Below are 22,931 nucleotides of genomic sequence, written 5' to 3'. Positions count from 1 at the left end.
TGGTTAGAGTACAACCAACTAGTAGCTAGATTTAAAGCAGAGCTTCAGCAACCGTTAAATCTAGAGGCTCCAATACCAGAGTTTGAAAACTTAGTAATCCAAGATAAACCACATTTACAGGGCCAAATATATAAACTGTTATTAAGGTATGAGACAGAAATGGAACGGGTTAAGCCATGTATGATCAAATGGATGCAAAATATTGAGATTAATGTGACAATGGAACAATGGGAGTTAGTATGGTCTAGAATACCAAAGTATACTAACAGTCAAATACTTAAAGAAAATTGGTATAAAATGTTTTATAGGTGGTATGTAACACCAAACGTGATCGCTAAAATTGCCAAAAATTGTAACAACAAATGTTGGAAATGTGATGATAAAGTAGGCTCTTTTTTCATATGTGGTGGAGATGTGAAAAAGCCTATACGTTTTGGGCAAAAATACACACTATTATGTAGAAAATGTGGGGTCTTAGATTTCCTATGAAAGCTGAAGCTATGTTATTAAGTGTTCCTCCGCAGTGCCTCCCAACCCACACACAGAGTTTTTTCTTCTACGCGACGACGGCAGTAAGACTAGAATTGGCCAAGAAATGGAAAACGCAAGAAATACCCTCGATAGAAGACTGGCTGAATAAACTAGCTGACTTTGCCAAGATGGCTAAACTGACACTGATAGTCAACGGAAGAACAGAAGAGGCCTTTCAAGAACAATGGGGCCCTTACCTGAATTATTTAAGAAAATAATACAAAGGGGATTGAAACGGGGAACTAAGTGTATTAAATGAAGAGCATAACCCTCCTTTTTCTGTATTGACAATGTAGATTGCATGTATTTCACTGTCTCTAACTCTGGAAAATAAAAATAAAAATTTTCTATAAAAAAAAAAATAGCTGATCCTGAGAAATACTCAGGCCCATTCCGCACAAGTTAAATGTAGAATCATAGAATCATAGAATTGGAAGGGGCCATACAGGCCATCTAGTCCAACCCCCTGCTCTATGCAGGATCAGCCATACCCATCCTAAAACATCCAAGAAAAGTGTGTATCCAGCCTTTGCTTGAAGACTGCCAGTGAGGGGGAGCTCACCACCTCCTTAGGCAGCCTATTCCACTGCTGAGTGTGGCAAATTGAGCAGGAGTGTGGCAAACTGTAAATGCTACTAATTTGCAGTTACGCACGACGTAACACACAATCTGCCACACTCCTGAAACTGATCAGCAAAAAGCGATTCGTTGTAGCGCTTAAAGGGAAATCCAGAAAAGTGGATTGACCCTCCGAAAAGTGCTACACTCTTGCAAACAATCTGCAACAGTAGCGAAAAAGACCTGTGCGTTAACATTGTTGCAGTTCCAGCCATGTCCCTCCTCCTGGCTCTCTCCTCCGAACTTCCGGCGAAGCGATGGCCATTTTTTTTTCTCGGAGCGAGCAGAAAGCAATGAACTGGCGAGGCTTCATTCACTCAGTGAGGCTTCTCAGGCTACAGTCCCTCCACAGAAATGCTTTAAAGCTCCCCCAAGTCACCAAGCACAACACAGCCCCATTTGCAATTTCCATTTATTTTCGGCCAAAAATCGCGCACATGCACGGGGAGGGGATTTTTTTTTCACTTGGGGGAGCATGGTAACAATGCATCGTCAGCTAACACGCCAGCTGCCAGCTAGATGGGTCTCTACGTTAGGAGGAATCAAGGAATCAAGGCATATTCGTTGCAACGTGTGTTTTTCTTAAAAAAATTTTATTTTTGCAGGACTGGAAACCTGTGGGAAACGATTGAAACGCTACTGGATTCCACTACAAACGCAGGTATGCATAGGGCCGAATAGCACTTTTAAATATAGCGTTTCCGCTTTCAGGAACCAATTGGCAACATTGGTCCTTGTGCAGAATGGGCCTCACAATAAGCTTTAGGGAAAGACCACTAATGGAACAACTGCTCCAAAAATTGTTCATGTCCACCTTTGGGGCAACATCCCTTCATTTCAAGCAATGAATGCCTCGCTCCATATTCCAGGAAGCAATCAGTGCAGAAGTGGTGGGACACAGTGTTAAAACATCCGAGCAGAATCAGCAAAACAAAAGCACAAGGGAAGCCAAGCGGCATTGAAATGAAGCCAAGGCAGGCTTCCTTCCACCTAAGCTGCTTCTACCCTTCCATAGGTATTTTTTTTAGGCATAAATGGTTACATTATTCATTCTTGTCTTTCAAAATGACTCTGGAGAGTATTCTATAGTTTACATTTCTCTACTTTAAGCAGTATCATGGCAGCTACCAATCATCTTTCCTTTCCTCTTCCTGCAACAGGCATCTTGTAGGATATGTGGGGCTTAGAGAGCTCTGAGAGAAATGTGACTGGCTCAAGGTCATCCAGCAGGCTTCATGTGGACAAATCGTGAATCAAACCCAGTTCTCCGGATTAGAGGCCACTGAAAAGCTTAGCAGCACCAGTTTTCCGGTTTAATGGTACTGAATTATGGGAGCAAAAGCAGCTGATCCTGAGAAATACTCACAATCAGCCTTAAGGGAAAACACCAATGGAACAACTGCTCCTAAATATGTTGATGTCCACCTCTGGGGCAACATCCCTTCATTTCAAGCAACGAATGCCACACTCCATATTCCAGGAAGCATTCAGTGCAGAAGTGGTGGGACACAGTGTTAAAACATCTGTGCAGAATCAGCAAAACAAGCACAAGGGAAGCCAAGCGGCATTGAAATGAAGCCAAGGCAGGCTTCCTTCCACCTAAGCCACCGAAAGCAGTAGGAATTAAACTTGGGCTAACTGCACAGGATTGTACAGCGAGTAAAAGATCTTCATTCTCTCTCTAGCAGGGTAAGGATAACTAATTGGGGAGTTCTGCTCTATGGTCCTGCCTTTTGTTTCACGTTTCATGGAGAAGCAACTCTTGCGATGAAAAGTATGTCTTCTGTTTTGATATCATGGAGAAAAAGCAGAAAGGCTTGCTCAAATGTTAAAACCGTTCCCCTAGGCAGACTGGAAAGCATTGGTATTCTAGCAGTTGCTGCTGCAGCTTCTGTACCTCCTTCGTTCACTTCTATAAATGATGTGTGAACAATTTTGGACAAGTGGAGCTCAGGATATCTTGACATCCCTGACAAGTCGGCCTTGGAGCTGTCAAAGACATCCAGCACTCCTAAGGCTGGTAAATATGACTTCAGATCGTAAGTCCCTTGCAGCTTAAGTTTCGGGAAGTACACGTGAACATCACTGACGGACATCTTTCTTGGGTCTGTCCACTCTTGGAGGTTTTCTACAGTGAGATCCTTCTCCAGCTACAATTAGAGACAGACACAGAGAGAACCAGGAAATCATTCCAAAGTATTGCCATGAGACATACATTTACACTCAGTTAGCAAAAAACCTAAGTCCTAATGTGCACCTGAAAAGAGCTTATGGAGAAGAGCTCATGGGGTCCTACTGGGGTGGCTGTCACAGATGCTACAGCTCAGTGGCCAACCATATTCCTTCAGACAGGCCAGGTAAGTGAAAAGGGGCCTTGAGCAGAAGAATTTGGAGAGTCCTCTCTGAGTCCTCCAGAAACTATCAGAGTACACAGCGTATCTAAGGGACTGCATCTTGCAATATACCCCCAGACAAGATCTCCAGATGTGAATGTGCTGGTGGTCCCTGCTCTCTCAAAGTGCAACTGGACTCAACCAGGTCCTTTTTGGCCCTGCCCCAGCTTGGTAGAATTCCTTGCCTGCAGAGACACAAGCCCTGAATGAGCTATCAAAGTTCAGTAAGGCCTGCATGCCAGAGCTCTTCTGAGCAGGTATTTGGCTGAGAGTAGGTCACAGAGATGAATCCCCCCCCCCCAAGAATACCCATATCACCCAGCTATATTGAGGCAGAACATCGGGACCGAGTTTTAATCATTTATTGCATAGTTTTGTATTCTGATTTTAACTTTGTTGTAAAACATGTTATACACCGCCCTCAGCCAGGATACAGAGAGGGGCAATGAATGAATGAATGAATGGAATGGAATACTGGGCCAGATGAAGTAATATTTTGAACCATTGAAGGCTCCCCTCCTTCCTGCCTAAATTTCTAAATTAAAATCAAAATATTGTATTGCCTGCTTCTCTGTTTCTGCATTTTTCCATACCTTTGATATATCACTATTTAAGCAAAATATTTTATACTAGGGGCAAAGCCCGTTGTATCCAAGAATACTATGGATGCTAGAGCTTAGAAGTGCCTTCTTGTGTGAATTAGGCCACAGACACCGAAAAGCCCCTCTGCCTTAATACACATGAGGTAGTCACAGTACAGAGGCATCCACTCTGTTCCTTCTTCTCCATTTTTTCACTGTTGATAAAATGTTATGTGCAGACATGCTTCTTTCATGGTTGCTCCTTAGAAGAAGAATGGATTTTTGTACCCTGCTGTTTACTACCCAAAGGAGTCTCAAAGCGGTTTACAAACACCTTTTCCCTTCATCTCCCCACAATAGTCAACCTGTGAGGTATGTGGGGTTGTGAGAGTTCTGAGAGAACTGGGAATGGGCCACAGTGACCCAGCAGGCCTCAGGTGTCTCAAAGCGTTTTCCAATCGTCTTCCCTTCTTCTCCCCATAGCAGACTCCCCATGAGGGAGGTGGGGTAGAAAGCCTCACATTGAAGCTGGCAACCCTAAGAGGAAGACTCTCTGTGCACAGCAGTCTTGACCTTAGTAAGGTTTTTTTATACTGTTTTTTAAAATTTGCCAGGCCAGTTCCCATGTCTGTCCACCCCCCCCCCCAAAAAAAGGAAGGTCCTCAGGCTCCCCTGTGTTGCTCTCTCAAGGAAAATACCTCCCTCCCCTCAGTCAGGGGCTGTCAGAGGCTCCTTCCCAGCAGGCCTGAAGGGAGGGGGAGGGAGAGCACTCTGCAGCCTCCTGCCAGCTCTGTCAGGGTTCTGAGGCAATTCACAGTTGGACATGATAGTAAGGACAGCCCTGGGGCAAAAAGGGCTGGTGCAGCTTGTCCAAACCTCCGTTCTCATCCCCCTTGGCAGCCCTATTTATCTCTTCTCCCTGTGGTGGTCAGGGGCAGACTGGCAGCCCTTTCTCCAGATTGCCCCTGGCTGGGCTGTGTGGGCGGGCCCTGTCAGAACTTTGGCCCTGTCAGAACTTTGGCTTTGCACCTCCCAACTGGCTGGAACTGTAGTCTGTCCTGGTGAGGGCCCAATTAGAAGGCGCGAAGCGCCTTCTGAGTGGCCCCTCCGCTTGTCAGTCCGGGGCCAAGGGGCCAATCCAGGAGTTTTGATCACGGACACAGCCCACCGCAATGCTCCTTACTGATTTATTAAGAGGGACAGATTTTTTTTTTGGTGGGTGGGAGATCACCTGTTCCAAGCCAGTGGAGTTATCTTCAATGTCGTCCGGCAGCAGGACAATCATACTAAGTTCTTTCCCCTTGTACAGCACTTCCAGGACGCTCAATTTGCATTCAGGGATGTACCGAAAAGGAAGCTTCTTGGACATGTACATCATCTTCACAGTCTTCTTTTCCTTCTGGATGGGGGAATGAAGAAAAATGGGTCAGGGAGATTGCATATGCACCATTGATGAATGGACATAGATAGGAACAATATTGCCCAAAATATGTTCAAACAAGTTATGCTTTGTAGTTTCCAGTGGCCATTAATTCCTCCTCTAGTCACAGAGCCACTTAAATTAGAGAAAGTTCCTCCAGCCTAAGATGAGACACAGCCCGGGATACTCAGGGTTCCTGTACAGCCCCCTAGAGGGCCAACTCCAAACTTCAGGGAACATTCATAATTTGGGGAACAAATGGGCATATCTGGAATTTTAACCAGTTCCACCTTTCCACTTGCAATGGCCTCTGGTCAGCAACCAAAGTTTTTTTTCCTTCTCGCACAGTATAAAAATCCCAGATCCAGGCCTTTAAAAGCACATGGGAATCAACCGTAACACCAAGGGTTGGGGTGACTGCCTGAAGACACAACGTCTCGTTGAACCAATTCTTAAGCTCTTTCAGAGATCCTGCTAGAGTCAAATGAAGCTAAACTTCAAAACTGACAATCATGTATAAATCTCACATCAAGCCTGGAACGCTGCTTTTGAGTCCTGATTTTTCTCTTGCAGCCTGGGAGGGGGGGGGGGAGTGGATGAAAGTGGATTAGCAACCTGTCTCAATTTTTTCACCATTCAGAATCCCCTGAAACTTTCTTCAGACTTTGAGAAACCCCAGAAGTGGGGCAGAATACGGTTGGGAAGCAGAGCTGTGGACACCCCCTCCACACCATCACTGGCCATTTGAGGAGGAGGTTGACAAGAAATGTTTAACAAATTCTAAAAATATATTTTAAAAATAAATAACTCCCACCCATTTGGGAAACCCTTCCATGGCTGTTGAGAAACCCCAAAGTTTCACGAACCCTGGTTGGGAAAGCCTGGGATAAAAGGTAAATAACACTGATTTAGAGCATATAGGCATAGTTGATAGGCTATGTGAAGCTGCATTTTGTTATCTGAGTAGCAAAAGCAATTCTGATTTAACCTTTTCACTTTATTCTCTTGCATGCATTCTGTGTGGACTAACTGAAATCTAGGGCAGCATAATATTTTTCAGCCACCAAAATATTGGTTTGGTTGATTAAAAATATAAAAGGAACAAGGTCTACAGAGTTTGAAGCTAAATACAATAGAAAATGTGTTGGGTATAAATAAACTCATCATTATTAATACAAAAGCAATTTGGGTTGTGGATTTATTGCTTGAAGAATCAAAAAATGGAACTCTCTGTGTTTAACAGGATAGACCTTTCGGCTGCCAGCCTGCATCGGCATGAATACATTCATTGGCTCCATCAAAATTCATCCATCCTTTGGGTCAAAAAGCATTTAGATTGAACTCTGGCTCCAAAGAACCTAATGCAGAAATATTCAGTGTTAAATTTAGATGGTTTTAACATTTTAATAACCATATACAGTATTAAGCTGTGCATTTTGAAAATGGCAGGAGGGGTCCTTATTTGGTGTTACTCTTGATGTGATGGGAAATTAGCCAAATCATAAATGTCTTTTTATATTTATTTCTTTGACTTTCTAGACTGCCCTCTCTGCTGAAGTGGACTCAGGGCGCTGAACAACATGTAGAAAAACAGTATTTTTGTCATCACAATTCAACATTTTAGAATCATTTCTAAAGCACAAAGTCCACCCAGAGATGTAATCCCTGAACTGAGGGTGGGCGTGTGGGTACAGGAGGGAGGCAGCCAGTACGATGTTGTTAGTGGTGGTTTTACTTGCCTCAATCACAGGCCTGGTGGAAGAGCTCTGTTTTGCAGGCTCTGCAAAATGTATTGTGCTCTGACAGGGCCCTGATGCTTTCTGGGAGCTCATTCCTCCAGGCACCAGCCAAGGCCAAGAAGGTCTGGTCAAGACCAGCCAGATTTCTTTGTGGCCAGGAATTACTAGCCTGTTTGTACTGGCTGAGCGAAAGGCTCTTCCGAGGACATATTTGGAGAGGTACACTGGGCCCAGACTGCATATGGCCTTAAAGGTTAAAACCAACACCCTAAACCTGACCTGGAATGTAATCGCAAGCTGGTGCACCTGTTGGAGGATGCCACCTTAAAATGCATCTTGTACAGATGGGTGTAAGAGCAAAGGTGAAACTAAGTGCTGCGGTTACCTTATTGAGTTGGAACGGCATTTCCTCGGTCATCCCCACTTCAAATGGCTCCTCCCAGCTGCCGTTGAAGTAGAAGGCATTCACCAGAACGAGTCTGGTCACCTCACTGACCGTGCCTTCAGGTAACAAGTCAAGGATTTTACCTTGAAGGAAAGGGCAGAAGGAATAATGGAGTAATTTTCTACCCAACACTTAAGGCATACAGATCATTGGTTTGTTTGGCCATTTCTAATCCACATTTCCTGCAAAGGAGGCCCAAGGTAGCTTACAAGGAAACCAATGACGAAACAAGTAAAACGAAAATCAGTGCATGAGAGTTGAGTGTGGGCTGGTGGCTTAATGGCAGGGCTGGCTATTGTCACTGTCCCGTACAGTTGGATTACTGTGTTCAGCCCAACCTGCTGACCTAAGCAAGATCTGTATGATTGGTCAGAATCCAAGGTCCTGCAGAGGGTGATGGAGGAATGCATATTTAGCATAGATTGGATGGGAACTTCCTGGTGGTTTTTAAATTATCTCCTCCAGTGCCCTGATTGGCTCAACAGCAGAGTTCCTGCTTCTTGAGCACACTTCCTCCTCCCCCTCCCCCCCGGTTTTGCCTTCAGAACTACAGTTGGAGAGAACTCTTCACTGGCAACTATGAAAGACTATGGAAGATTATACAACTGGATATCAAAAGATGAAATGAGTTGAAACTGTCCTGGTCGGCTCGAATGGCCACGGTCAAGATGAACTTGTTGCCTAAATTTAACTTTTTGTTCCAAATGTTACCAATAGAGATCCAGGAGAAAACGCTGAGAAAATGGCAATCAGTGACCAATAAATTTATCTGGAGTGGAAGAAGGCCAAGAGTTGCTTTTAAAATACTTCAAGATGTGAAGGAGAGAGGAGGTCAAGATGTTCCTAATCTAAAACTATACAAAGACGCAGCAGCACTTACATATATAGTGGACTGGATACGGGAACCGCATTCAAGAGAACTCGTATTTGAAAGAAAAACCATGAAAGACTATGGGCAGCAGGAAAACAAAAACAAAAAGTAGTAGCAAACATCTGGATTAGTGGACTTTTGAACGTATGGTCAAGATACAATAAAAGACTATCTCCAGCACCATCAATATTGAAATCGCCAATTGAGGCATATTTTGGTAAATCTCAACATAAAAGGCTGACTTGTCTCCAGTACAAAGACTTAATATCAAAGACTGGCAAGTTTAAGGATATGCAAACAATAAAGAAAGGAGTAGAAATCCAATGGTTAGTATAACCAATTATTATCTAGATTCAAAGCAGAGTTTCAGCAACCGTTAAATCTAGAGGCTCCAATACCAGAATTTGAAAACTTAGTAATCCAAGACAAGCCACACTTGCAGGGCCAAATATACAAACTGCTATTAAGGTATGAGACGGAAACGGAACGGGTTAAAGCCATGTATGATTAAATGGATGCAAAATATTGAGACAAATGTGACAATGGAACAATGGGAGCTAGTATGGTCTAGAATACCTAAGTATACTAATAGTCAAAAACTTAAAGAAAATTGGTATAAAATGTTTTACAGGTGGTATGTGACACCAAAAGTGATCGTCAAAATTGCTAAAAACTGTGATAACAAATGCTGGAAATGTGATGATAAAATAGGTTCTTTCTTTCATATGTGGTGGAGATGTGAAAAAGTTTATAAGTTTTGGGCAAAAATACATACAATTATGCATAAAATGTGGGGTCTTGGATTTCCTATGAAAGCTGAAGCTATGTTATTAAGTGTTCCTCTGCACTGCCTCCCAACCCACACACAAAGTTTATTCGTCTACGCGACAACGGCAGCAAGACTAGAATTGGCCAAGAAATGGAAAACGCAAGAACTAATTCGATAGAAGACTGGTTGAATAAATTAGCTGACTTTGCCAAGATGGCTAAACTGACACTGATAGTCAACGGAAGAACAGAAGAGGCCTTTCAAGAACAATGGGGCCCTTATCTGAATTATTTAAGAAAATAATTTAAAAGGGGATTGAAATGGGGAATTAAGTGTATCAAATGAAGAGCATAACCTTCTTTTTTCTGTATTAATAATGTAGATTACTTGTATTGTATCATCTTTAATCTTGGAAAATAAAATAAAAATCTTGCTAAAAAAAAAAAGAACTACAGTTGGACATAAGAATGAGTACAGACAACAGCTAGCTAAGACAGTTAGGTATACTTGTCTTGCTGCTGCTAACTCCCAGGAAACCTTGTTCCTTCCCAGAGAACTGTTATGCAATTTTTTAACTATGAGGATTTTTTTTAAAAGAAACTTTTAAACGAATGAAGTAAACAGTAGCTCCACAAATATTCATGCAGTCTGCTCTCTATCCCAAAGCTTGCCTGAAGCATGGTAATGGGGCCAACAACTGCGAGCCTAGCCAAGTGAAAGACATAACCATCAATTATTATTATTATTTTTAGATTTATTTCCCGCCTCTCCCGACAGGCTTGAGGCGGGTCACAACAACTAACCCCATTAAAATTCCCATTAAAACATCAATCTACTAACATGATGGCTAAAAATCCCATCCCTCCCCCAATTATAAAAGAGGTGAAGAGGAAAGGATAGGGGAGTAAGCATACACTCCAACTCCTGGGGGGGGGGAGCGATGTCCCTGATTCGCTGACCCCAGCCTCAACCATAGACCTGGTGGAAGAGCTCCGTTTTACAAGCCCTGCGGAAAGCTGACAAATCCCGCAGGTCCCGCAGATCATCCGGGAACTCATTCCACCAGGTGGGGGCCAGGACCGAAAAGGCCCTGGCCCTGGTCGAGGCTAGGCGCGCTTCCTTCGGGCCGGGGACGACCAACAGGTTCTCACCCACAGAGCGTAAGGCCCTGCGGGGGGCATAGAGCGGGCCAGAGGGCGCATAAAGATGTTAAACAATGTGGGGGAGAGGACCGCACCCTGAGGGACCCTGCACCCGGGCCTTGAGAGAACTGGCCCCAGCAGGTTACTCTGTTCTTCACCAATCCCAGACCCACAAGAGAGGAGGGGGGTGGCAATCTTGGTCCGGGAGGCTCTCGCCTACAGGGCTCTCCCGGGGCCGGAAATCGGTGGGGTGGAGTGTGTCAGTATTGAGTAGGGCTTGGTCGAGAGCTTGGCTATCTGGCTGGTATATCACCCGCCCAACGCCCCGCCAGATGCCCTGCCCCGCCTGCTGGAGGCAGCGGCCGCCTTGGCGTTGCAGTTCCCCAGGCTTCTAATCCTGGGTGACTTCAGCGTCCACGCAGACGCGCCCTCTTCAGGACTTGGTGGGGACCTGGTGTCACCATGGCGACACTGGGGCTCTCGCAATTTGTTGCTGAGCCCACCCATTACGCTGGTCACATGCTCGACTTGATTTTTGGCGCCGGGATGGAGGTGGATCTGGATACAGCTTTGGCTGTGCCATGGTCAGACCACTATGCCCACTATTCCAGAATGCTCTGCGGGACCCGATGCCTCCTGGCGACTCACTTGTGGCCATGGGGGGGGACTGGCAGTCCCGCCTGTCGGCCACCATAGATAAGATCGCCCCTAAACGTCCTCTCTGCCCTCGACTCAAACGGGCCCCCTGGTACACGGGGGTGCTCTGGGAGAAGAAAAGGGAAGTGAGATGACTGGAGCGAGTGTGGCAGAAGACTCGTGACGAGGCTACAAGAACATCTTATCGCACGCTTATGAGGGGGTATGAGATGGCGGTGAAAGTGGCTAAACGTGAGTTTTTTGCCATGGAAATCGCGTCCGCAAGCTCTCGCCCGGCCCAATTATTCAGGGTAGTTAGATCACTCACCGCCCTTGGGGGGCGCCAAAACACTAGACAATTGGAAATCGGCTGCGAGGCATTTGCGAGCTATTTTGCGGATAAAGTCTTGTCACTCCGTCGCGACCTTCCCACCACAATTAATACAGTGAATGAACTGGAGACCTGTTGGCCGCCACTGGTAGTGAGGTTTGATGGCTTCAGGCAGCTCTCTTCTTCTGAAGTGGACAAGTTGCTACGTTCGGTCAGGGTGACCACCTGCCCCCTCAACCCCTGTCCTTCTTGGCTCCTCAAGGGAGGTGGCCAGAAGATAGGAGGCCAGCTCAGAGACATCATCAACTCCTCCCTGAGTACGGGAGAGTTTCCTAAGCGGCTCAAGGAGGCGGTGGTTCGCCCTCTCCTGAAGAAACCATCGCTGGACCCTGCTAACTACCACCCAGTGTCACACTTTGCGTTCCTGGGCAAGGTGGTGGAGAGGGCTGCAGTGGACCAGTTCCTGGCATTCTTGGAGGAAACTTCGGCACTCGATCCATATCAGTCTGGCTTCCACCCTAGCCACGGGGTAGAGACGATTTTGGTCGCCCTGCTGGATGACCTCCGTCGCCAGCTGGATAGAGGCGGGTCACCTGTGTTGGTCCTTTTAGACCTATCGGCGGCCTTTGACATCATGGACCACGAACTGTTGGTCCATCGCCTGGCCGGTACGGGGATACGGGGCACAGCCTTGTGCTGGATACGCTCCTTCCTCCAGAACCGGTCCCAGAGGTCCCAGACTCCCTTGTGGGGTCCCTCAGGGTGCGGTCCTCTCCCCCACATTGTTTAAAGTCTTTATGCGCCCTATGGCCCAGCTGGTACAGAGCTTTGGGCTGGGTTGCAATCAGTACGCTGATGACACCCAGCTCTATCTCCTAATGGACGGTCACCCGAACTCCCCCCCGGAACCATTTGCCAGATGTTTGGAAGCAGTGTCTGAATGGTTCGAGCAGTCGCCTGAAACTCAATCCCTCCAAGACGGAGGTCCTGTGTCTGGGGGGAAGGGGGCGGGAACAGGCAGTGCGTTTACCCACCCTAGCAGGGGTGCAACTTACCATCGTGCCATAAGCTAGGAATTTGGGTCTGACCATTGATGCCTCCCTGACTATGGAAGTTCAGGTCAAGAGAGTAGTGAGACAGGCATTTTTCTACCTTCGCCAGACCCGGCTACTAGCGCCCTAACTGTCCCTTGACCACTTGGCCACAGTGATCCATGCGACAGTCACCTCCAGAATAGATTTCTGTAACTCGCTCTACCCAGGCCTACCCTTGTCCCTGACCCGGAAACTACAGCTGGTGCAAAATGCAGCTGCCAGGGTCCTCACTGGAACATCTTGGAGGGCCCACATCCAGCCAGGGCTGAGGCAGCTGCATTGGCTGCCAATTGCTGCCCGGATCCGGTTCAAGGTTTTTGTTTTAACCTTCAAGGCCATACGCGGGTTGGCACCCACATACCTGAGGGACCGCCTACCGCTCTATGCCCCCCGCAGAGCCTTATACTCTGCGGGTGAGAACCGGTTGGTTGTCCCCGGCCCGAAGGAAGCGTGCCTAGCCTTGACCAGGGCCAGGGCTTTTTCGGTCCTGGCCCCTACCTGGTGGAATGAGCTCCCGGGTGATCTGCGGGCCCTGCGGGATTTGTCAGCTTTCCGCAGGGCCTGTAACACGGAGCTCTTCCACCAGGTCTATGGTTGAGGCTGGGGTCAGCGAATCAGGGACATCGCTCCCCCCCTAGGAGTTGGAGTGTGCGCTACTCCCCTATCCTTTCCTCTTCACCTCTTTAATAATTGGGGGAGGGATGGGATTTTTAGCCGCCATGTTAGTAGATTGATGTTTTAATGAGAATTTTAATGGTATTAGTTGTTGTGACCCGCCTCAAGCCTGTTGGGAGAGGTGGGAAATAATAATAATAATAATAATAATAATAATGATGATGATGATGATGATGATGATGATGATGATGATGATGATGATGATGATGATGATGGAGTCTATAGGGCCGCAAGAATTCCTCCCCCACAGCAACCCTCTGGGACCGGTTCTGGAGGAAGGAGTGTATCCAGCACAAGGCTGTGCCCCGTATCCCCATACCGGCCAGGCGATGGACCAACAATTCATGGTCCACGATGTCAATGGCCGCTGATAGGTGTAAAAGGACCAACACAGGTGACCCGCCTCTATCCAGCTGGTGACGGAGGTCATCCAGCAGGGCGACCAAAACGGTCTCCACCCCGTGGCCAGGGTGGAAGCCAGACTGATATGGATCGAGTGCCGAAGTTTCCTCCAAGAATGCCAGGAGCTAGTCCGCTGCAGCCCTCTCTACCACCTTGCCCAGGAACGCGAAGTGCAACACTGGGCGGTAGTTAGCAGGGTCCAGCAGGTCCAGCGATGGTTTCTTCAGGAGAGGGCGAACCACCGCCTCCTTGAGCCGCTTAGGAAACTCTCCCGTACTCAGGGAGGAGTTGATGATGTCTCTGATCTGGCCTCCTATCTTCTGGCCACCTCCCTTGAGGAGCCAAGAAGGACAGGGGTCAAGGGGGCAGTTGGTCGCCCTGACCGAACGTAGCAACTTGTCCACTTCAGAAGAAGAGTGCCTTTCAATCTTGGGGGAAAGGGAAGAATTATGCCATGTCTTTGGGAAGGGGAACTTGGTTCTTATCTAATGGTTCTGCCATAGCAAGTAATTGTCATGGGAGAGGTTGGGTTCTGCCTCTCCCTAAGAATGATGAAGGACAACAAACAGAATGGCACATGATGCTAACCAGCAACAGACTCACCTGAGATCCCTCAGAAAGACAAGAGGTTAGGACAGAAAGTCTATGACCGTCTCACCTTCAGTTTTCTCTTCAACCCACTGGTTAATCTGCTTGCAGGCTTCAGATGCAGCATTTTGAAAATCCACGGCAGATAACTCAGCTCCATATAGTTTCTCAAGATTCATCAAAAAGTCCTGGAGAAATCATTGTATCAGAGAATAACAGAGTTGGAAGGTACCTCATGGAGGTCATCTAGTCCAACCCCCTGCACTATGCAGGACACTCACAACCCTAATCCTCATTTACTGTAACCTGCCACCCCCTTCACATAATCAGCCTCTCTGTCAGATAGCTATCCAGCCTCTGCTTAAAATTTCCAAAGATGGAGAACCCACCACCTCCCGAGGAAGCCTGTTCCACTGAGAAACCGCTCTAATTGTCAGGAACGTCTTCCTAATGTTTAGACGGAATTTCTTTTGAATTAATTTCATCTCATTGTTTCTGGTCCATCCCTCTGGGGCAAGAGAGAATAACTCTGCTCCATCCTCTATAGGGCAGCCTTTTAAATACTTGAAGATGGTTATCAAATCCCCTCTCAGTCGTCTCCTCTACAGGCTAAACAGGCCATGTTCCCCCAACATTTCTTCATATGGCTTGGTCTCCAAACCCCTCACCATCTTTGTTGCCCTCCTCTGGACATGCTCCAGTTTGTCTACATCCCTCTTCAACTGGGGTGCCCAAAACTGAACACAGTACTCCAAGTGAGGCCGAACCAGAGCAGAGTACAGCGGTACCATCACCTCCTGTGATATGGACACGATACTCCATTTGATCCAGCCCAAAATTCCATTTGCCTTTTTAGCCATCAAATCGCACTGCTGACTCAATGTATGGTCTACTAAGACTCCTATATCCTTTTCGCACATGCTACTGCCAAGACAAGTCTCCCCCATCCTATATTGATGTATTTGGCTTTTCCTACCTAAATGCAGAACTTCACATTTGTCCCTCTTGAACTTCATTTTATTCAGTTTAGCCCACTTCTCGAGCCTATCAAGATCATCCTGTATTCTGATTCTGTCGTCAGTTGTGTTTGCTACCCCTTCCAGTTTAGTATTGTCTGCAAATTTAATAAGTATCCCCTCTAAACCCTCATCCGATATTTATAAATATGTTGAACAGCACAGGCCCCAGGACAAATATCTGGCGAACTCCACTTGTCACTCTTCTCCAAGAGAATGATGAACCATTAACAAGTACCCTCTGGGTCTGATCTGTAAACCAGTTATTGATCCACCTGACAGAATTAGGATCCATACTGCGTTTTACCAACTTGTCAACAAGAATATCATGTGGGACCTTATCAAATGCTTTACTGAAATTTAGATAAACTATGTCCACAGCAGTCCCCTGATCCAGCAATATAGTTACTTTCTTGAAAACAGAGATAAGGCTGGTCTGACATGATTTGTTCTTGTGAGTCTTAGATATCACAGCTCTCTGTTCCAGCTACTCAAGGACTGACTGTTTGATTATTTGTTCCAAACTTTTGCCAGCTACATATATCAAGTTGACAGGTCGCTAGTTATCCGGATCCTCCTTTTTCCCTTTCTTGAAGATGGGGACAACATTTGCCCACCTCCAATCATCTGGCACCTCACCTGTTCTCCAAGAAGTGTCAAAAGTAATAGAGGTTCAGAGATTACATATGCAAGTTCATTTAATACCCTTGGATGCAGCATCTGGCCAAGAAGACTTTGATCTTTTAAAGAAACTAGGTGTTTGTGGACTGCTCCAACAGTGATTCTAGGCCACCATTCCCATCCCCCCTGTTGTGTTATGTTTTTGCCACATTGATCACTATTTTCCTCACTAGAGAAGACTGAGGAGAAATAGGAGTTAAGCAGTTCAGTTTGAAGCATCCCCACAGGCTATGGAAGATCTTACTTAGGGTGAGCAGGGGGTGCCAAGTAACAAAAAAGCCAGATACCAGCAGAAGATACCACCAGAAATATACAGTGTCAGTCCCCCTCGCACCTAGGAACTACAGACTCAATTAATAACATTTCTGGATGGCAGCAGGAACTGCATTCCTTTGCATTAATCCTCAATGGCCCAAATAACTCTCATTGCAGGGAAATTCTCATTGGGGATAATAAGCAATGAAATATCAGCAGAAAAAATATCAGTATTTCACAGGATGTGACCCCCCCACCCCCCACCAAGACTCTCCATAAAGGACAATTTCTTTCCCTTCACTAAGATCTGTGGGACTGCAAACCTTTGGCCATCATTTGATTGGCAACTGGTACCAAAATCCCAACTTCCTAAAAGACACTGCCTCCTTAACAGCAAAACCCCAATATCCCCCAAAGCATTCTTAACAATCTGCATTGCCTGTTTACTTCTCTTTGCTCGAACAGCAGAGCTTGGTTTGGGATCAAACAACTTTCAATCCCAGATTCTCAATGCAAAGAACTATCCCAGGATGTAGCTTGCAGGCCTATCAAAAGCCAAAGTTCTTTTATGCCCTCAACATCAACTTACCTGCAGAAAGGTGCAGCTCTTCTCCCCGTAGAGCCGAGTAGCAACCTTCAATATATTGGGGGTGTCACTTTTGTTCAACTCAGCATTGAGCTTTTGGAACTGTGAATGAAGGTCCTCAAGACCATCTAAATGAAGCATCTGCCAGGGAGGAGGAAGAAAAGTGGGTTTTTACCATCGCCTTCCCTTTTTCTTTCCACAACAGACCACCTTGTGAGGTAGGTCGGGCTCAGAGCTCTGGCAGAACTGTTATGTGAGATCAGCTCTGACACGACTGTGATTGGCCCAAGGTCATCCACCTGGCTGCATATGGAGGAGTGGGGAATCATACCCATTTCTCTAGATTAGGCACTGTTAGGCAATTTGCAGGACACTCACAATCTTATTGCTCATCCACTGTAACCTGCAACTCCCCAGGGGGAGGTGGGACTTTCAGCTGCCTAGGGTGTGGTTTATATGGATTTTATTATTATTTTAGAGCAATTTTAATGCCAGTCGACAACTGTTACCCACCACGAACCACATTAGTGGGAGTGGCGGGATATAAATGTAAAGAGCTCCCTGAAGAGATCAGGGCCTTGCCGGAATTCCCACAATTTTGCAGGGCCTGCGAAAGTGAACTCCTCCAACCAGGCATTTGATTGAGGCTGACCGATCGAACAATATCCGCTGTTTCCCCCTGTCACCCTCTTTACATTACTAAATATAACCTATCAAAGGGTTCCAGTAAAGTTGCTATATCCTAGTTGACATGTTATAGGTTAGTAGGGGCAAAGCCCGTTGTATCCAGGAATACAACAGGTGCTAGAGCCTGGCGGTGGGAAGAGGAAGAGGAGGATCTGTCCAGTCTGTACGGGCATGGGGTTGAATGTGTGTGTTGTGGGGGAGGCTGTGGTGGCATGGTGACAAATGAGGGCATGGGTGTGGAGAGATGGGTGTCAAGAACCTGTGGTTTGGAATGTTCATTGAGTGGGTGAGAGGACTGACCTTTGGGAATTGTGGCATAGTGGTTACAGATGAGCTTTACAGAGCCATGTTTTTAGATATGTGAAGGGAAATTCAGACTGGAGACTCTTCTTAGGGGGAGATTAAATGGCAACCAATTCCTCCCATTTCTGTGTCATTTCCCTTCTAGTGTTAATTAGGTCACAGACATCAAAATGTCCCCCTGCCCTAATACACATGGGGTAGTCACAGTACTCGGGTGTCCACCCTGCTCCTTCTGTCTCCATTTTTTCACTATTGATAAAATGTTATGTCCCCACATCCTTCTTTCATAGCTGCTCCTTAGAAGAAGAAGAACTGAGTCTTGTACACTGTCCCAAAGGAGTCTCAAAGTGGTTTACAAAAATCTTTTCCCTTCATCTCCCCACAATAGTCAACCTGTGAGGGCCGTGGAGCTGTGAGAGGTCTGAGAGAACTGGGAATGGGCCGTAGTGAAGAAGTTTCCAATTGTCTTCCCTTCCTCTCTCCATAGCAGATGCCATATGCGGGAGGTAGAGAGCCTCATGTGGAAGCTGACAGCCCTAAGAGGTGGTCTCTCTGTGCACAGCAGTCTTGACCTTAGTAAGGTTTTTTTATACTTTTTTTTTATTTGACAGGTCAAGCTTTAAAAATGTCACTTCAGTCCCCATGTCTCTCCAGCCATTTACTTGTTCACTATTTACAGTTTCAGATTGTAAATATTTATTTAGATCTTCCTGCACTTTCCAGACTCACAGGACTGATGCTGGTCTGTCTGCCTGCGCCACAGAATACAAACAGTTGCTGGTAAAGTGTGCTAAACCAAAAAAGGAACAAAACCCAACCGTAACAGGTAGGAACTCAAAAGTTGAGCTGAACAATAAAAATAATGTTAAACTTATTAATTATTTATTATACTGTACAGAACACAGTTAAAAACAGAATAAAAACATCTTAAAAACTATACCGAACGAACAGCACATAGAAACTAGGTATTGTTTTTATGTATAGTTTTTAAGAAGTTTTTATTCTGTTTTTAACTGTGCACTATAATAAATAATTAATGTGTTTTACATTATTTTTATTGTTCAGCTCAACTTTTGAGTTCCTGCTGGTAAAGGCTGGCCATATCCCTTAGCTCAGGAGGGACACAACCGCACCACTCCCTCCCAACTGCAGTCTGCAAGCGTCTACCATAGTATCTAGATCGCTGCTCATTTCTAGGTTATAATGATCAGCTGTGCAGGCAAAAATGTCTCTTTGAAGGCCAGACTATGAGGCATTGTATGATTTTGAAGTCCCACCTCCAAACTAGGGGTAGCCAACCTCCAGGTGGGGCCTGGAGAGGTCCTGGAATTATAGCTCACCTGCAGAGTATAAAGATCAGCTCCCCAGGTAAAAAGGGCTACTTTGGACAAGGTTGTGGTGCAGAAGAAATATTTAAGGCCTCCCACACAGGTTGTTGTTGTTGAATGGAAAGACTTGGGTCCTACTGCACAGGGTTGTTGTGCAGATGAAACAGGAGACAAAAGAACCTCTGCAACAGCATCCAGTTTCATCTGCAGAATAACGCTGCGCAGTAGGCCTCAAATCTGCAGAGAGTTGCGAAGAAAAATTACATATGGCTTGGCTTGTCTAACCCCCGACCAGAACAGTATTTTAAGTGAGAATGGGCTTTTCTGTGGCTTCCCTGTCAGCCAACTGTTTGGCAGAAGGGGAAAGCTCCCCCCCTCAAAAGGAATGCCCCCACCCAACCCCTGCATTGCTCTCGGAAATGCATCCCTCCCCTCAATTAGGGGCTGTCAGAAGGTACTTCACAGGAGGCCTGAAGGGAGGGAGTGGGAAGGGAGTGCACTCACCTGCCAGTTCGGTCAGCGTTGTGAGGCAAAGTGAGGGAAGTTGTTGGAAGCGGAAGTTATGACAGCCCTGAAGTATAAAGGGCTGGCACAGCCTGTCCAAGCCTCTGTTCTCATCCCCCCTCAGCAGCCCTACCAACCTCCTCTCCCTGCAGTTGCCAGAGGCAAACTGGCAGCGATGTCACCAGATTTTCCTTGGCTGGGCTAGGTGGGTGGACCCTGTCAGAACTCTGGCCCAATAATTGGGCTAAAGTCCTGAGTGGGCCTGACCTATCTGAGTCAGGGCCCAATTAGGATGCACAAAGCCCAATCGGAACAAGCCATACTCACTCTCCGCCCACTTAGCCCTTAGCGAATTATTATACAACAGCAAGTCCACTGTTACAGATGTTATGATTGTTATATTTGTTGTGATGTTCCATGTAATTACCTTATGATGTTTTATGTAAACTGGCCAGAGCCATATGGAAGGGTGGTATAAAAATATAAATAAATAAACAAATTAGATAAAACAAATAAATGAAAATAAAAAAGAAGAGAAGCCAACTCTTTAGGAGTGAAGAGGGAAATGTGAATAAACCACAGGGCAGCCATGTCTGTGAAGGCCAAATAGAGAACTGAAGGAAATGTTGGACCGAGGCCCATTCCACACTTTTTATGCACTTGAGAAGCAGATTTCCCTGTTTCGCAGACGACACTCCAGCTGCAAAAAACACTGAAAAGCCCATTCCATATGTGTTTTTAGTGGACTCTCCAGAATTCTGCATTTCTTGCATCATAGCAAAACTAATCTTTACCGCATATCCTGTTTCTTTAACATCACAGCCAATGCTTGTAGACTGAGATAAACAAGGTAGCAGTAATGTTAAAAGCATGTTAAAATAGCTTTTCCATTTGCTCCGTCTGGTGCAGTTTTGAGGAGGCCTGCCTGGACTGACTATGTGTTGACTGCAGTCTTTTGATGCAACCTTTGTTATAAGGACCCAAGAAGAACAAAGCCACAGTGTTTGCATTTGGAACTTTGGCAAGGATAGATGCATCCCTTAATCATGAGCACTTAATCAAGAGCTAACTAATTAACTTCTACTGGTTAGTTCCTTGCTTAGCTGGATCTCTTTGGCTGCCCAAGAAGATGAAGCACCTTTGTGAGTCACGCCTCTGTGAGTTGTGGGACAAGAATCCCAGTTGAGAATGTGTGTGTGAGAGAGTGTGGAGGGAGGGGCTGCCAAATCCAGGTTGAGAAACTCCTGGATCCTTGGGGATGGCTTTGGGAGCTTAGGGGTACAACGCCAAGCTGTCTACCCCCAAGAACAGCCCTTTTCTCCCAGAAACTGATCTCTGTAGTCTGGAGAGGAGGTACACTCCCAGGGGATCCCAAGTCCCACGTGGAGGCTGGCATCCCTAGCTGAGAGCTACCTTTACCCAGACCCAGTGCAAGGAAAGCTTCTCATGTTGACATGACAGTTTAAAGCATCCTCACAGGATAGGGGTAGTTTTACTTAGGGCAAGCAGCCGGTGCCCAGTAACAAAACAGCCAGATAGCACCAGAAGAAGATGTCACCAGAAATACGGAAGGGAGAGGAGGGGAAGGTTGCTGACCTTGGCAAGTTGTGCAGCTGTGTTTCCTCTGGCCCCTACGGAGAGCATGGACAAGGCAGCAGAGATGCTGAGTGGGGAAAAAATGATGTTGCCTGTTGGGTTGACTTCCATGAGCCTGCGGAACAGATTGATGGCAAAACGGCCACGTCCCTTTGCCAGCTCTTCCATGTTGCCAACCTGCAAGCGGGAAACAGAGAATGCTCCGTCTGTGGGTCTCCAACACACAATCCGAAATACCTCTGCCCATTCTAAGGGATCACGTAGGAGGAAGTCAGAGGGGAAGGACTTGGCTGAGATGGGTTACCCCTTTAGCTACACAGCATTGAAAAGGTTCTCTTCCGCCAAGTGAGGGCCTGGCTTGGGTGGCCAGTTTTCACTGGAAGAAGAATGGACCCTGTTGGAGGACACCTCTCCCTTTGCAGCTCTTGAAAAAATCAAGCCCTGCACCTGTGGTGGACTCCCTACCCTGCCAAGAAAAGGAAACGAAAAATGGCAAGAGGAGGAGGAGGAGGAGGAGGAGGAGGAGGACAGAGTTACCAGACCCACAAGCACAGCTGGCTCTTCTTATGGCGTCTCTTGCTTTGGGGGTGATTTTGCGGATGACACACTGGAAAGAAAGGAAGACGGTGGGGCCAATGAGGCTAGTCACCATGGAAATGCTAGCAAGTTTGATGGTATGCAGATGAAAGAGATGGAAAAACAGCCAACCCCCAAAAAAGAATACATGCCAAGGTACATTACAGAGCCTTTGTGAAACTCCGGAGTCCCATGAGACAGGCAGGGCACTGGAACAAGGAAAGAAAGAAAGAAAGAAAGAAAGAAAGAAAGAAAGAAAGAAAGAAAGAAAGAAAGAAAGAAAGAAAGAAAGAAAGAAAGAAAGAAAGAAAGAAAGAAAGATGTTTAAACGCTTTTTGCATTGTTTTTTCTATCTCGCACCATTGTGAATCGGTTTCCAACGATTCAACAAGCAGGTTTTTGTACTGCTTCTTTTATTTAACCTTTTATGTTTTGGGGCGGGGGGGGGGTTAAAGCTCGCCCCAAATCCACCCCCTTGTGCCCGGCCTAGCTAGGTCTCCATCGACCACCCCGCCCCCAAAGCCCTTTCGCTCCCGGGTCCTCCCCCACCCCCCTGCCAAGGCAAGAGCGCCCCCGACGTGCCGCTCCGCCCCCCTCGCTGCGGCCACCCAGGTGAGCCCCACGCCAGGCCAGGCCAGGCCACGCGGGCGCGAAGCAGGGAGCCCCCCGGCGGGACTGCAGGGCGCAGCAGCAGGCGACGGACTTACCTGTCCGGACGGCGGCGCCGGTATGCAGGCTCCGAGCAGGTGCAGCGAGGTCAAGGTGGAGGCGCCTCCCCGCACAGCGCGTCTCGGGGCCGGGCAGCCGCAGGCGGGAAGGACAAAACCCAGCGAAGGCACCACCCTCCTCGCTCAGGTTCGGCCAGGGGGGCAGTCCGTGCCCAGAGGCGCCTCCGGTTTGACTCCAGGAGGAATTCCCTCTCCAAGTCGAGGTGCCAACTCTGGGTTAGGAAAGACCTGGGAGTTAAATACCAAAGTTCTGTTGATACCAAAGAAAGAAGAATTGCTGCCCTTTTCAAAGAAGGTCGCCTCCCACCTTCCCAGCACGGAATGGGGAAGTGTGTCCAAATGTTAGATTCAAGACTAAGAACTAAATCTGAGGAAGAGTGCTTGCGCACGAAAGCTCACACCTGGAATAAATGTTTGTTGGTCTTAAAGGTGCTAC

At 46.7% G+C, this 22,931-nt stretch overlaps 1 protein-coding gene across 1 annotated transcript; it reads right to left on the bottom strand.

Moving 5' to 3' along the window:
- Window positions 1–1,755: 1,755 nt before the first annotated feature.
- On the bottom strand, window positions 1,756–22,578 carry LOC143844317 (leukocyte elastase inhibitor-like). Its single transcript, XM_077351227.1, has 7 exons — window positions 22,475–22,578; window positions 21,192–21,368; window positions 16,777–16,914; window positions 14,306–14,423; window positions 7,668–7,810; window positions 5,355–5,522; window positions 1,756–3,299 (listed from the first exon to the last, which is right to left on the bottom strand). The coding sequence occupies exons 2-7, from the start codon at window positions 21,357–21,359 to the stop codon at window positions 2,895–2,897; spliced, it is 1,140 nt and encodes a 379-aa protein (XP_077207342.1). The 5' UTR covers window positions 21,360–21,368; window positions 22,475–22,578; the 3' UTR covers window positions 1,756–2,894.
- Between the last annotated feature and the right edge of the window lie 353 nt (window positions 22,579–22,931).

Source organism: Paroedura picta, chromosome 9, assembly GCF_049243985.1.
Source record: "Paroedura picta isolate Pp20150507F chromosome 9, Ppicta_v3.0, whole genome shotgun sequence".
Classification (NCBI taxonomy): domain Eukaryota; kingdom Metazoa; phylum Chordata; class Lepidosauria; order Squamata; family Gekkonidae; genus Paroedura; species Paroedura picta.
This window is presented reverse-complemented; position numbering and strand designations above follow the sequence as displayed.

Excerpts from the sequence above, each read along its gene's own strand:
- LOC143844317 (XM_077351227.1), bottom strand. The coding sequence starts at position 21,359 with ATGGAAGAGCTGGCAAAGGGACGTGGCCGTTTTGCCATCAATCTGTTC. Across the intron at positions 14,424-16,776 it reads AGAGCTGCACCTTTCTGCAG|GACTTTTTGATGAATCTTGA; the intron begins GTAAGTTGATGT and ends TGATTTCTCCAG. Across the intron at positions 5,523-7,667 it reads TGCCGTTCCAACTCAATAAG|AAGGAAAAGAAGACTGTGAA; the intron begins GTAACCGCAGCA and ends TCCCCCATCCAG.